The sequence below is a fragment of the Curcuma longa genome, chromosome 3 (assembly GCF_044706935.1).
Source record: "Curcuma longa cultivar G26 ecotype Majalengka, Jawa Barat chromosome 3, ITB_CL_G26_1.1, whole genome shotgun sequence".
Classification (NCBI taxonomy): Eukaryota; Viridiplantae; Streptophyta; class Magnoliopsida; order Zingiberales; family Zingiberaceae; genus Curcuma; species Curcuma longa.
In genome coordinates this window covers 12954447-12970108 of record NC_133863.1, presented here as the reverse complement: position 1 = coordinate 12970108, position 15662 = coordinate 12954447, and the positions used below count along the sequence as shown (strand labels likewise).

Genomic DNA, 15662 nt, shown 5'->3' with positions numbered 1-15662 from the left:
ATACTTCAACAGTAAGATCCCTTTCATTTTGATTACTGTAAACATGTGATCTAAATGATATGTTTCATATAAAATTATTACCTACGCATGAATTGTTAGAGATTTGTTAGAGATTATTACTCAAATTCCCTTAATTCTGCACTTAACCATTTGAAATACCTTAATCCCTCAATGCTGCAACTTTAATACATAGGAAATTAGGGTTTCTCACTAATGTGATGGAAGCCGTATCGCCTCCTCTTGTACCGATTTCAGTTTAGTGAATTTTTTACTATGATAGTGAATTTTTTGCTTTGTGTTGATAAATTACATGAGCAGTTTAAACCATAATGAGCAGTTTGAATCCTACACAGCTTCAAAAACTGAAGCTGTGTAGGATATAAGAGAAACCTTGTTGCTGGAAAGGGTTTAAGAGAAACCGTGTTGCTGAAAATAAGAAGTAAGTTGAGTTTGAATCCTTTTATTTCAGAATTGATGTTGTTGCACTGTTAGGGAATTCTGAGCAGCAAGCTAGTTGTGTTTTCTTCCTCCATTTCATGATCGAAAGCTACTTCAAACACTACCTTCCAATGATCCCACTGATCCAAGATCACTTTAATTACCTTGCAATGACCATTGTCTTGGTCCTCTAATATACAGCCTGAGGGCTGCTTGCTGCACTTCACAAGTGATGCATCTATAGTTTCATCAAGTTTAATAGGTGCGTGTCTAATACACATTCTGTGGCCTTGCTACACTTCACAAATTTAATAGGTGCTTGCTGTACCTATTTAGTTGAGGTTAATTGGTGCTTGCTGCACTTCACAAATTTAATAGGTGCTTGCTGTACCATATAGTTTATAGTTTCATCAAGTTTAATAGGTGCTTGCTGCACTTCACAAGTGATGCATCTACAGCTTGAGGGCTTGATCCCATTCTGTGTAAAACCAAACCTTCATCAAATTTTAATAGGTGCGTGTCTAATACACATACATACAGTCCCTATTAACTCTTGTCAGTCTCATTGGTTCATGAAAGATCAACCACAACAACTCTAGGATGATTTCATTTTTATTTCGAACAAGTTTTGTGTTATAATATTATTTTGCAGATACAGATATGTCCGATCAGACAGCAGCACCCGATGGTCGGACTATTTTGCGAGTTGTTGGAGGGTGGTAAATATTGATGTTATTAGTACTTTTTAATTCATAAATTTTTTTATGACATATGTCTAACATTTATATATTTTATAATGCAGTTTCACCCCAGACGGTCACAAAGTTGCAACCTATATATCATCTAAGTTTCACTGAGAGAGTATGTCGTTCAGGTCATACTTGGAGGCATGTCGACGAGGGCATGTGAAGCTTTTACTACGATGAGTTTGTGGTAAGTCATTTTAATCAACAATGAAGTTATATTTATTTATACTAATTGATTTTTTTTCCTTGCAGAAAAAGTATACTTGTGAGCCAGGGCAGGAGCAAGAATTTAAAGACACCTGGAATGCTGCTTGTGCCAAATTGTACAAAGATCTGCTTTATAAACTAAGAAAAAGGGCACTAGACCATCTTTTATCCCAAATGACATTTGGGATGCATGACAAGCCATCTGGGCTGCAGAAAGATGGCAAACCAATGCAATGACAGCTCGAGCGAACAGAAACACCGAGCTGGCTGGCCCTAGCACCGGATCTACAAAGCATACAGCTGGATCCCGTTCCATTGTGGAGCATACCTTGGACTTAGTAAGTTTATAATTAATATATTTGTATTAGAATTATTTAATTAGTAATGATTTGATTTTAATTTAATTCTATTTTTTAATTTTCAGGAGCATGAGTTACAGCGGCCTCCTACTTGTTGGGAGATTTTTATGAAAACACACAAGTTCAAGGATGACACATTTATCGATCATCGCTCGCAGGCATTAGATGTAAGATTTTAAATTTTAAATTTATTTAACATTTCAGTATAGTAATTATTTTTTCTAATCCTAAATTTTATATTAATTTATTTTTAAACAGGCTGAAATGTCGGCTAGAGTTGAACAGGCATCTCAGCCTGCTGTTGAGGGAGGTGAGAGGCAGACTCTCTCAACCGACCAGTTAAATGAAATATATTATGATGTGGTCGGTGGGAGGAAGAAGAGCGCCACCCTCTACGGTCTAGGGTCCCAGGCGAGAGTCGTATATGATCGTGTGATGGCCCCTAGAGCGAGGGGTCGTCCCAACGGATCATCTTCTGCGATAGAAGCCCTACAACAAGAAAATATCGAATTAAAGAATCGACTCTCCACATTAGAGGCGCAATATCAAGAGTCTCGCGAGGTCCAGTTGCGATACGAGCAGAGGGTGCAACAGATGGAGGCATTCATGAATGCCATGAGTACGACGTCGCAGCGCCCATCTGGTTGGACTCAAGATGCGGAGACTCAGGACCCTAATGACCCTGATCAGTAGCTGCCTGCGAGGTATGTTAACACTTGTATAATTTTTTTTTAGTTATGACTTGTAAACATGCATTTTCAAAATACCTTGTTATCATTAATTTATTACTAACTTATCTTATTGTATTTTTTTTTGTAGGATTGGATATTTTGGCTCGGTTAGTTTAGATATTTTTCTTAGTTTTTATTGTATTTAAACATTTGATGCAGTAGCATTGTATTGAGATATTTGTATTCAGAGATTTGTATATGTATTTTTGTATTTAGATATTTGTATTCAGATTGTTGTAGTTTTATGATTATGATCTCTGTGAGTTGTATTGTGATTGATAATTACTTGTGATTGTGGAAGTATATAGTATTGTGGTAATTAATTGTTGAATTGGATTGTTTAATTCTTTTATATTGTTTATGTAAAACAGGGAATTAAAATAAAAAAAATATTTTAAGAAAATTAGATGGAAATTTAAATTTCCGTCGCTAATTTTCTGTATTATTTTTTAAAATTAATTATCATTAGCGACGGAAAATTAAAATTTCGTCGCTAATTTTCTATATTATTTTTTAAAAGTATTTTTCATTAGCGACGGATAATTAAAATTTCGTCGCTAATTAGTGACAAAATTTTAATTTTCCGTCGCTAAATTTTGCGACAGATTAAAACTATCCGTCGCTAAATTTTAGAGACGGAATTAAAAAGCCGTCGCTAATTTTAGCGACAGAAATTTAACATCCGTCGCTAATTAGCGACGGAAATTAAAATCGGTCGCTATGATGACATCAACGACCAAAAATTAAACGACGGAATAATTCCGTCGCTAATCCGTCGTTACCTCGTTTTAACGACGGATTAGCGACGGAATATTCCATCGCTAATCCTGGTAATTTTTGTAGTGATAGCGATGGAATTAAATATTTCGTCGTTAAATCATCGCTACAATGGATTGGCCCGACTCATTCATTATTGATGCTTAGCGACGGAAATTTTATTTCCGTCGCTATCTTAATGACGAACATAAACTTTTCGTCGCTAAGTTATATTCCTGTTGCTTTCTATATTAATTCCGTTCGTTGTTTAGTGACGATAATTTATTTTCGTCACTAAATAACGATGTAAAAAAAAGGTTCCATGCTATGTCCGTCGCTATAACGACCGACATAGCGACGGAAACAAAATTTTGTCGCTATTTAGCGACGGCAAAAAAAAATTCCGTCGTTAAATGATTCGTTAGCTAGCGATGGATTAATTATTCCTGTCATTAACATTAGCGATGAAAAAAAAATATCGTCGCTAATTCATGATTTCGTTGTGGTGGACGTTCATAATGAGACGAAAGAGACGATGAACTCAAATCTTCCCCTTTTTAAATTATCCGACGTGTTTTCTAAACATCACTACTATTCAATCTTCCTATTCTTAAATTATTGTACCTCCTATCAGTTTTTTTTTCCTTTCTAAAACGAACTCAAATCTAAAAAAAAACTTATTTCTCTTATTTCTCTACATTATTCTAAATTATATAGATTACTCAAAAACACAATATTTTAAATTACAACGGGTAAAGTAAATAAATCATCAGAGAAAAATAAAACACAAATTACTTTTCTTTCTCCAAACGCGACTTTGACAGTTCAACTTGACTCATTAAGCATTGTTGATAAGAACTGTAACGTTGCTCGTTCAATGTCTTAAATGTTCATGTAAAAGTGTGATAGGTCAGGATCTCTGATTGGTCCACCTTTTATATATATATATATATATATATATATATATATATATATATTCCTTCCAATCCAGCATGTTAATACGAAGGAACGTTGCAGATGCACTAATCGTCTTGTCCTCTCTTCCTCAAAGGTCTCTTCGTCGGCTTCACGACTTCACCACCAAAGTTAAAAATCCCGGATCACTATTGCATTGCACATCCCACAAACTAAACCACAGCTGCTCGTCCACCGTCACCATGGCCATCACCCCTACGTTGAAATCCGTGGTCAAGGAAGCCATCTGCGCGCTCGCCGCGGCGCAAGCCGGCAAGCACGTCAGGCCGACGCCGCCCTCGCCACCACTGGCCCCAGAGGCCCTTCCTCGCCGCCGCCAAGCCCTCTGTGTGGAGCTCGCCCTCGTCGCGCCCATCCTAACTCAACTCCTCGTCGCGGTGCTGGAGGTTCGTTCGGTACTCAACTCTTCGTCGAACTGGGTACGTCTTCGGCGGCGATGGCGGTGATGACAATCTACTACCTCTCCGACAGGTCGGTGTGGTGGCTGGCGTTGACCGCAGTGCTGGGTGTCGCGGAGGCGGCCTGGTGGATGTACCTGAAGGTGATTTTTACGCTGAGCGTTGTGGTCTCCGTGGTCGAGCAGGGGACGCGCGGATGGAAAGCCATCTCGAGGGCGGCGGAGCTCATCCAGGGGAGAAAGTGGCAAGGCGTAGGCATCGTGGTGTTGTCGTCCGTAGTTGGAGCTGCCGTGACCTTGGCTCTGACAGTGGCCACCTCCTGGTTGCATCTGGGTCTGTGGGAGCAACTCTGCGTGGAATTGGGTTCTGTTACGGTGGCGAGGGTGGCTAGTTTCGTGGAGTGGGGGGCGTTCGTTGTGTTGCATTAATTCGGGGTGCAAGAGGCGGCACGAAGAAGAGGCCGCCGTGGCAGGGAAGCTCGGCTACGTCAGCGTGCCGACGGCTGACGTCGTCTAAGATTATCATTAAAAGTTATAGTGGTTGTGCTTGTGTGCTTGTTTATGTTGGAGAGGCACCGTGTAATGGTACTAGTGCTTGATGATGTGTGGGAGGTGTATAATTAATAAATTAAAATAAGCTTCTGCCTAATTTCGATTATGTTTAAATTGTACAATTGATCTTTTTTTGTCTTAAAAAATAAATAAGGTATTAATAATGGCACGATAAAACTTAATAAATATTTATTTATTTAAGTAGAAATCAACCATTGACTTTGGAAAGTCATTAGCTCCACTTAATCACTTAATTATAGACCACGAGATCATTTCAAATAGTGTTTTTTTGTTATTTCACAAAAAATAAAAGCCCACAGCCTAAATGGATCTGTTGAATAATTCATATAGAAAGATCAAAGTCTGAATTTCAAAACCAAAGTCATGCTTGCATTTAGTTGCTTAACCTTTTAATGGTAAAAGATGTGGCTTATTTATTAGTTTCGACTAGCGCATATTAAATAAAACATTGTAATTTAATTTCTATATGTTATGAAGATTATAAAAAGTAATTACTTATCAATTTAATTAATTGTTAAATTTACTTCTGTCAATACCCTTTTATTCATATATTTTTAAAAGTAAATTTTAACTCATTCTACAAAAAATTGATTTAACCTATTATTTAATCCACCAAATTGATATATTAAAATTTTATTAAAAATACTCTATTATTTTCATTTGAATCCTTTGATTTTCCATTTATCTTAATAATATTTTGTTTATACTTTTGAAAAAAAAAATTAAGCATCATTTATGTAAAAATATTATTATATAATGATGACAAAAGATTTATTATATATATATATATAATTTTTAAAATTTAGACAAAAAAAAATTTAAAAAATTATCATGAACTGAACACAAAACTTTCTATTTATTTTATTTCAACGGAGCAACCGGTGCATGTTAGCATGGACCATTTCCCCGATTTTATAACAAAACCGTAGGTCTATACTGATTCTTCGTTGACCGTTGTTATTCACAAGTTTACTACGTACTTGTTTCGGATAATAGTGAATTTTACCCAACAAGGATGTAAATTTGATGTTAACTTTATTTATATTCATTTAATATACATTAATTAATTAATTAAATTTAAATAATTTATAATAAATTATATATATATATATATTATTAATATTTATAAATAATATTCATGAATAATATTCAAGAATAAAACTCTTATCAACTTATTAAATAAATAAAATTTTTAAATAAATAAATATAAAATATAAAAAATTAAATAAATTTAAATTGATAGTTTAATAATATCTAAATAAAATTTAAATTTATAAAAAATTAAATTAAATTTTAATAATTATTTTAACAGTTTAATTCATTTTGATTCGTCTATGTATATAGATATAAATATAAATTTATTTATTTTTATAAAAAAAATGGTCACAAAAATATACTCCATTGTTTTCAGTTGATGTTGGCAAAGGACGATGAAGCTGGCACGTAATGGAAGCGGATTTTTCTGGTTGTTCGTATTCTGGTTTGAGGTTGGAATAAAACATATGCAATATTGTTGGAATAAAAGCGAAATATTGTTGGAGGATGAGAAGAAAAAAATTAATTATTGAGAAGATAAGAAAAGATTTTTAGCGAGATTGCATATGTAAAAAAGAGTTAAAACAAGAAGAGATTAAATTTTCTAAAAAAATTCTTAACTTATTTTTAATCTTAATCGATTGAATCAATTTAATCTAATTAAATTTGATTCAGTTATGACTTAATTAAATCAAAATCAAATCAACTTCGATTTAGACCAACATATTCTTTATTTCCACATCTGCTAGATAAATTTTGTTCTATCTCAATTAGATTTTCACTTCATGTTTGATGATTCTATATGTTTATTTCTTTATTTTATAAAAATCTAATACTTAATAAAATTAATATAGATATAATAATTAAAAAAATTTAAGATGGGTCATAGTCCAAGACGAATCTAATGTGGCTTCTGACTGTAGGCTCAGAGGAAGAGTCTGAACTAAAATAAATTAGGACATCTTAAGGTTTTTGGAGAGATTTATAAAATTTAAAAAAAAAAATCAAATCATTATGGACGGGAGGTTTGAGGTTTTTATTTTAATAGTAGTTATAAAATTTTAAAATTATTTTTTTCTCTCAAAATTAGGGATGTGAGTGGAGTCATAAAAATATTAAATGAAAACGTAATAAAATGAATTAAAGAGGTGTGATTTGATAGCGTAGGATAAAAAAAATTATTGAGAATTTTTTTTATAGTGAAAGAAATAATAGATTTTAATAGTATTAATATGGCATTAATGTGGCATAGTGATCACAGACAAAATTTATTTAGAACTTTGACTATCAGATATGTCCTTATTCCCAACCCTAAGAAGGTTACTTGGATTTCAGCAAGTTGAATGCTCAAGTCTAGTAAGACGTACTCTCTTGTCTTATGGCAATACTGGCGTATTCCTACGGAGAGGATGAGATTTGATAGGGGTCTCTTCAAATCATTGATCATATAATTCTATTTTGCTAGTCTACTAAATCACTGCTTCTTACCCTATGTTTGGATCGGGTGAGGAGAATATTCATTAACTGAAGGGAAAGAAGAGAAAAAAAGAAGGAGAAAAGAAGTATTTATGTTCTTTTTGTTTGGGATGAACAGAAGGTTCATTAACATAACATGTGTTACCGAGAAGAAAGGAAAGAGAATGAAGATTAAATATATAAAATTATAAAAATATCCTTACTTTTTAAAATAAATTTACATATGAAAAAAATATGTATAGCTCATTAAACCTATGGATGTTGAATGTAAGATTTTTCTTATCAAAATTACTTTGTGAGACCAACTAAAATTAATATTTACGACTCAAATAAATAAAAAATTTTAAAAAATAATGAATAGACATATAATAAGCATGTAAAATATAAAATCTGTACACTTTGATAAGATAAAAGATAAATCAGTATTTTACATATATTTTTATAAAAATATATTGATGTAAGAAAGGAATGAAAAAATCGTGCTCAGCGAGAGAAATTTAAAAAATTTAGATTAAATAAATTAAATAAGTTATTTAAGAATTAATATTTTAAAACAGGGATAAAATCGAAATAAATAATATTTAGAGTTGTCCCTTTTCTCACCTCCCAAATTGAAAAGTAAGAAAATCTTTCTTTTTATGAGTAAAAAAGATTAAAACTTACCCTTTCCTATCCTTCCCTTCTCTTCCCTCACTCTTTTCCAAACAAAATTGAAAATTCCTTTCTCCTTATTTACTTTTCCTTCTCCCTTCCCTTATCTTCACCCAAACAAAGCATTAAAGCCTGTCACCCCTTGGAGACCGCTATGAAAATCATTGCGTCTCCTCTGCTCAGCTAAAGTATTGTTGCTTTTTTTTATTATTTTTTTTTTCTAATTAGCTTGTTTGAGAAAAAAATTGAAAGAACAAAAAAAGAGAGAGAGAAAGGATAGAGAGAGAAAAAAAATAAAACAAACAAAGAAAGAAAGAAAGAAAGAATAAATAAATAAATAAAGAGTCGGATATACTTCCTATCATATATCACCTAAAAAAGATTAATGAGTGACACCATGTGAAGAAGCGTATGAAAATGATTGAATTGCGGCACTTGATAAATGACTCCAACAAATACAAAAACAATTCGTCAATTTTGAAATTCTAAATCCGAATCAGGATCTAAGTCACGTAGAGAAGGGCCTTGAGACATAGGAGGGCCTTTGGGTTGTAGGATCTAATGATCTAGATGGAGACTAACACTACCAATTCACAATAAAGTGAGATGACAATCTATGGTGGGAGCGAGCCTAAGATTCACATTGATATCTCTAAATTCCATAATAACCTAAAACCCGAGGAGTTTCTAATTGGAGTCTTAACATAGATTTAGAATTCAAAGAGGTTCCAAAATTAAGATCTTAGGGTGCAGTCAGTGATGACCTAGTTCAGGGACCTTGCTAGTGCATGGCGGCAATATAATAAACTTCAATGTTTAATGATGGATAAGGCCAAAATTTCTTCTTGGATCAAATTGCAAAAACATATATGAGCTTCATTCTTTCCTCACAATTATGTCCATCTCATGTATCAAAAAATTATAAGATTTGCGTCAAGGTTCTAGGATTCTAAATGAATACACTTCTGAATTTTATCATTTGTTAGAAATGATTTTTCAGATTTCAAAGATCAAATGGTTATTTGATGCATTAGGGGTTTGTATAACCTATTTGACCCATCTCTATTTCTGAGGCGTACCAAGAAACATTTCAAATAGAGAAAAGATGCAACCGATGTATAAATTTTGAAGTATCATAGTCAAGAGAGAACAGTGAATCAACCGACAATAATGACGATGATATACAATGATATAGGTTACCAACTAAAAACCTAGAATCAATATAAAATGTTATAATATGGTGAATCAAGACACCGGGTACAAGATTGCAAGAAGACTAACGAGCTAGAGGCCTTAATTTGTTGATGGTTGGCACACGTAAAGAAATTATGGACACGGATGAAGATATTTATAATGAAAATATATTCCAGGGATTGAGTCCATGAGACTGACTGAGATTTATCATCATTTTTTATAATGAGAATATAATGAAAGAGATTGATGAACTCGAATATTCCTCTTCTTAAATTATCCAACGTGTTTTCTAAACATATATCACTAGTATTCAATTTTCCTCTCTTCTTCGATTATTATACCTGCTATTAGTTTTTTTTCTAAACTAATTCAAATCTAAAAAAAACTTTATTTCTCTTATATAGATTAATTAGAATACAATATTCTAAATTATAATGGGTAAAATAAGTAAATCATCAATGAAAAATAAAATAGAAATTTATTTTTCTTTCTCAGAAGGTAACGCTTCTTCGACTGTTCAACTTAACGCACGAGAGCTATGTAAAAAAATGATAATCCTAAATAGTCCTGAGGTAACCGATTCGATCCTATAAAAAATTTGTATTGACCATTAAAATAAATTAGGAAGCGCACACAACTAATCCAGACACACAGTCTCCTTTCGCACGAGAGCTAAGTAGATGTTAATATAGGGGTGTTATAATATTTATAATCGTATCAATGATAAACCACAACTGCTCCTCGATCCGCCGCCACCATGGCTCATCTCCCTGCTCCTTCCAGATCCAGCATCTGCACCGTCAACAAGGAAGCCACCTCCCTCTTCGCCAAGAACCCCGGCGTCTTGTCCTCCTTCCTCCTCTTCTCTCTCTTCGCCAGCTCCCTCCTCTTCTCTGCGTCTTTCCCATCTTCTCCCTCCTCGCCGACGAGGCCGGCATCTCCGCCGCTTTCGCCACCACTAACCCCCCAGAACCACTCCGAACTCCTCGCCGCCATCCTAAGGGGCACCAAGGAGCTCCTCTCTGCGGCGCTCGTCTACCTCGTCATCGCGTCGGACATCACCTACACGTTGACCGCAGTCAACATCTGCGCGCTCGCGGCTGCACCAGCCGCAGGAGACGCTCAGGGAGGTCCTCAGCGACACCAATCTCTCTCTCGCCGGCGCCGTCCTGAGCGACATCTTCGTCGCGGCGATGGTGGTGATGACAATGTACAACCTCTCCGACCGGTGTGGTGGCTCGCGTTGGCCGCAGCGCTGGGTGTCGGGGCGGCGGCTGGTTCATGTACCTGACGGTGATTTTCCCGCTAAGCGTGGTGGTCTCTGTGCGAGAAGGGGACGCACGGATGGAAGGCCATCTCGAGGGCGTCGGAATTCATCCAGGGAAGCAACTGGCAAGGAGTACGCATCGTGGTGGTGTTGTCCGTAGTTGGAGTTGCCGTGACCTTGGCTCAGACAGCGGTCACCAGGAGGTTGCCGTGACCTTGGGTTCTGTTGCGGTGACGAAGGTGGTTAGTTTCGCGGAGTTGGGAGCGTTCGTGGTGTTGCATTGGGGTGCAAGCGGCGGCACGGAGAAGAGGTCGCCGTGGCAAGAAAGCTCGGCTACGTCAGCGTGCCCACAGCTGACGTCGTCTAATATGATCACCGTCTCTTTTTTTGTCTTAAAAAATACTTAAGGTATTAATAATGGCACGATAAAACTTAATAAATATTTATTTATTTAGGTAGAAATCAAACATTAACTTTGGAAAGTCACGAACTCCACTTAATCACTTAATTATAGACCATGAGATAATATCAAATACTGTAATTATTTTTTGTTGTTTAACCGAAAAAAAAAAGTCCACAGCCTAAATGGATCGTTCGAATTAAGTTCTATGAGTAGTTTACATCATTCTTGTACATGGATCTTTTGAATAATTCATATAGACAAATCAAAGTCTAAATTTCAAAACCAAAGTCACGCATGCATTTATTTAAAAATAAAGCTACTTGTCTCAACATATTCCAGTCACAAATTTTGTGACATGACCGTTCGATTTTAAAGTTTAGATTAAATCCAGGTCGTAGATTGAATGGATGATTGCGATGACCTGAATTTAATCTTCTATTTTAAAATCGAACGGTCCAGATTTCCATCACAAATTTATGACGGGAATCTGTTGTGACAAGGATCATCTCATTCAGGACAGGTACAAATTATAAGATCATAGGCTATCTATAATTATTAATATGTGAAAGTCAAGTTAATTTTTTAATTAGCAATTATTTTGTTTTATGTAATGTTTATTATTGATAATTTTTTATTTTAATATATAACAGTAGCATAAATATTTTGATTTAATTTTCTAAATTTATTTAGTTTGTAAATATCAAGTGTCCGTAAATTAAGAAAAAAAAATCTGAATGAACAAATATATACAGATCAGATGATTATTCAATATATTAGTGGTTTGCGATAGAATATTCTCTTAACCTATTACACCCATTTGAAGCATACCAAGAAACATTTCAAATAGAGATGAAATTCAATCAATATATAAATTCTAGAGTATCTTACTTTAGCAAAAGATAAAATATGCCACTCTAGTATACGGTCGGTCTCATGACCATCTGTGATGAGGTAAATCGAGAAACTGTAATTAACCACGATAAAGGAGGGCATTGTCTCGACTTCGTCAAGATTCAATCTTTGTCCACTTCAACAACTTTGCTTCGTCGTAACCAACTCAACTATGCTCCAGGGACAATTCTGGAATATCATAGTCAATAGAGGAGAGTGAATTAATCGATAATAATCACAATGGCATAGTTTACTAACTACAATCCCAGAAGTGAGATATTATGACTGTAGTGAATCAGAACACTGAGTGTAAGATTGTGTTTGATCAATTTGGGTTGGATCTGTCATCAGGTCAATTCGGATTGACGAATGTTGGTTCGTCTTGTTCCATCAAATAATTAAAACGGCTTGGATTGAACTTTTATCAACCCACTATTCGACAACTCTAAATAGCCCAGTTTGCAAGGAATGCGGGCAGAGCCTTGTGAGTCTAAGTGGACCGGCCAATGGCAAGCTCGAGTTGTATGTGGGTTGAGAAGATTTTTTTTTCAAAATTTAAAACTAAAATAAAAAATTTAATGGACTCGTGGGTTGACCTGACTAATTTGCAATCCAACTTCTTGGATATTTCATTTTTATTTTTTGATGTGCTGATGAGACGTTCATAACGAAGAAATTATTTCTGCAACGATGAAGACGTTCATAACGAGACGAAAGAGATCATGAACTCAAATCTTCCCCTTCTTAAATTATCCAACGTGTTTTCTAAACATGACTAATATTCAATCTTCCTCTTCTTAAATTATTGTACCTCCTATCAGTTTTTTTTCCTTTCTAAAACGAACTCAAATCTAAAAAAAAAACCTTGTTTCTCTTATATAGATTACTCAAAATGCAATATTCTAAATTATAAAGAGTAAAATAAATAAATCCTTAGAGAAAAAACGCGCCTTTGACCGTTCAACTTGACTCAGTAAGCATTGTTGATAACAATCGTGTTGACTCCGCAAAGGCCTTCGTCTTCACGGCTTCACCACCAAATTAAAAATCCCGGATCACAATTGCATTGCACATCCCGCAAGCTAAACCACAGCTGCTCGTCCACCGCCACCATGGCTCATCTCTCTGCTCCTTCCAGATCCAGCACCTGCACCATCCTCAAGGAAGCCATCTCCCTCTTCGCCAAGAACCCCCGCGTCTTGTCCTCCCTCTTCCTCATCTCTCTCTTCGCCGGCTACCTCCTCTTCTCCGCCTTGAAGTTTTCCACTTTCTCCCTCCTCGCCGACGTCGCCCGCATCTCCGCCGCCCTAGCCACCACTGACCCCGGAAGCCCCGCCTACTCCGAACTCCTCGCCGCCCTCCTAAGGGACACCAAGGAGCTCCTCTCTGTGGAGCTCGTCTACCTCGTCGTAGGGTCGGCCATCACCTATACGTTGACCGTGGTCAACATCTGCGCGCTCGCCGCGGCGCAAGCCGGCAAGCAGCAGGAGACGCTCAGGGAGGTCCTTCGCGACGCCAAGCCCTCTCTCGCCGGCGCCCTCCTAACTCAACTCCTCGTCGCGGTGCTGAACTTCGGGTACATCTTCGTCGTGGCGATGGCGGTGATGACAATCTACTACCTCTCCGACAGGTCGGTGTGGTGGCTCGCGTTGGCCGCAGCGCTGGGTGTCGCGGCGGCGGCCTGGTGGATGTACCTGATGGCGATTTTTCCGCTGAGCGTGGTGGTCTCTGTGGTCGAGCAGGGGACGCGCGGATGGAAGGCCATCTCGAGGGCGGCGGAGCTCATCAAGGGGAGCAAGTGGCAAGGCGTAGGCATCGTGGTGGTGTTGTCCGTAGTTGGAGTTGCCGTGACCTTGGCTCAGACAGCGGTCACCAGGAGGTTGCATCTGGGTCTGTGGGGGCAACTCTGCGTGGGATTGGGTTCTCTTGCGGTGACGAAGGTGGTTAGTTTCGTGGAGTGGGGGGCGTTCGTGGTGTTGCATTCGGGGTGCAAGAGGCGGCACGGAGAAGAGGCCGCCGTGGCAGGGAAGCTCGGCTACGTCAGCGTGCCGACGGCTGACGTCGTCTAAGATTATCATTAAAAGTTATAGTGGCTGTGCTTGTGTGCTTGTTTATGTTGGAGAGGCACCGTGTAATGGTACTAGTGCTTGATGATGTGTGCGAGGTGTATAATAAATTAAAATAAGCTTCTGCCTAATTTCCATCATGTTTAAATTGTACAATTGATCTTTTTTTGTCTTAAAAAATAAATAAGGTATTAATAATGGCACGATAAAACTACCTAAATAAATATTTATTTAGGTAGAAATCAACCATTGACTTTGGAAAGTCATGAGCTCCATTTAATCACTTAATTATAGACCATGAGATCATTTCAAATAGTGTTTTTTTTTTCTTCCAAATGTTATTTCACAAAAAATAAAAGTCCACAGCCTAAATGGATCTGTTGAATAATTCATATAGACAAATCAAAGTCTGAATTTCAAAACCAAAGTCATGCTTGCATTTATTTGCTTAACCTTTTAATAGTCAAAGATGTGGCTTATTTATTAGTTTCGACTAGTGCATATTAAATAAAACATTGTAATTTAATTTCTATATGCGATGAAGATTATAAAAAGTAATTACTTATCAATTTAATTAATTGTTAAATTTACTTCTGTCAATATCCTTTTATTCATATATTTTTAAAAGTAAATTTTAACTCATTCTAGAAAAAATTGATTTAACCTATTATTTAATCCACCAAATTGATATATTAAAATTTTATTAAAAATACTCTATTATTTTCATTTAAATCCTTTGATTTTCCATTTATCTTCGTAATATTTTGTTTATACTTTTGAAAAAAAATTAAGCATCATTTATGTAAAAATATTATTATATAATGATGACAAAAGATTTATTATATATATGTGATTTTTAAAATTTAGACAATAAAATTTTTTAAAAAATTATCATGAACTGAACACAGAACTTTCTATTTATTTTATTTCAACGGAGCAACCGGTGCATGTTAGCATGGACCATTTCCCCGATTTTATAACAAAACCGTAGGCCTATACTGATTCTTCGTTGACCGTTTGTTACTTGTTCGGATAATAGTGAATTTTACCCAACAATCATGTAAATATAGTTGAAAATAAATTAAATATTCATAAATAAATTTAATGTTAACTTGAATAAGTATTTATTTATATTTGTTTAATATATTAAATAAATAAATTTAAATAATTTATTAAATTTAAAAAAATTTAAACATATATATTTTAATTATATATAAATAATATTATGAATACCATTTATAAATAATATTTTAGAATAAGACTCTTATAACCTATTAAATAAATAAATTTTTTTATAAAATAAATAAATAAATTTAAAATATAAAAATTTTATAAATTAAATAAGTTTCAATTAAGAGTTTGATAACTATCTAAACAAACAAAATTTAAATTTATAAAAAAATTACTTTGTTTCAAATCTTTAACAGTTTAGTTCATTTTGATTCGTTTATATATGTAGATATAAATATAAATTTATTTTTTTAGTTTAAAAAATGA

At 35.2% G+C, this 15662-nt stretch overlaps 1 protein-coding gene and 1 pseudogene across 1 annotated transcript; both read left to right on the top strand.

Annotated features, from left to right (window-relative positions):
* The first annotated feature begins 1098 nt into the window (after positions 1–1098).
* LOC141823728 (uncharacterized) lies at positions 1099–2443 on the top strand (annotated as a pseudogene).
* A 10679-nt stretch (positions 2444–13122) lies between these two features.
* LOC141825652 (uncharacterized) lies at positions 13123–14296 on the top strand. The gene has a single exon (XM_074713036.1). The coding sequence runs from the start codon at positions 13212–13214 to the stop codon at positions 14166–14168; it is 957 nt and encodes a 318-aa protein (XP_074569137.1). The 5' UTR covers positions 13123–13211; the 3' UTR covers positions 14169–14296.
* Positions 14297–15662: the final 1366 nt, after the last annotated feature.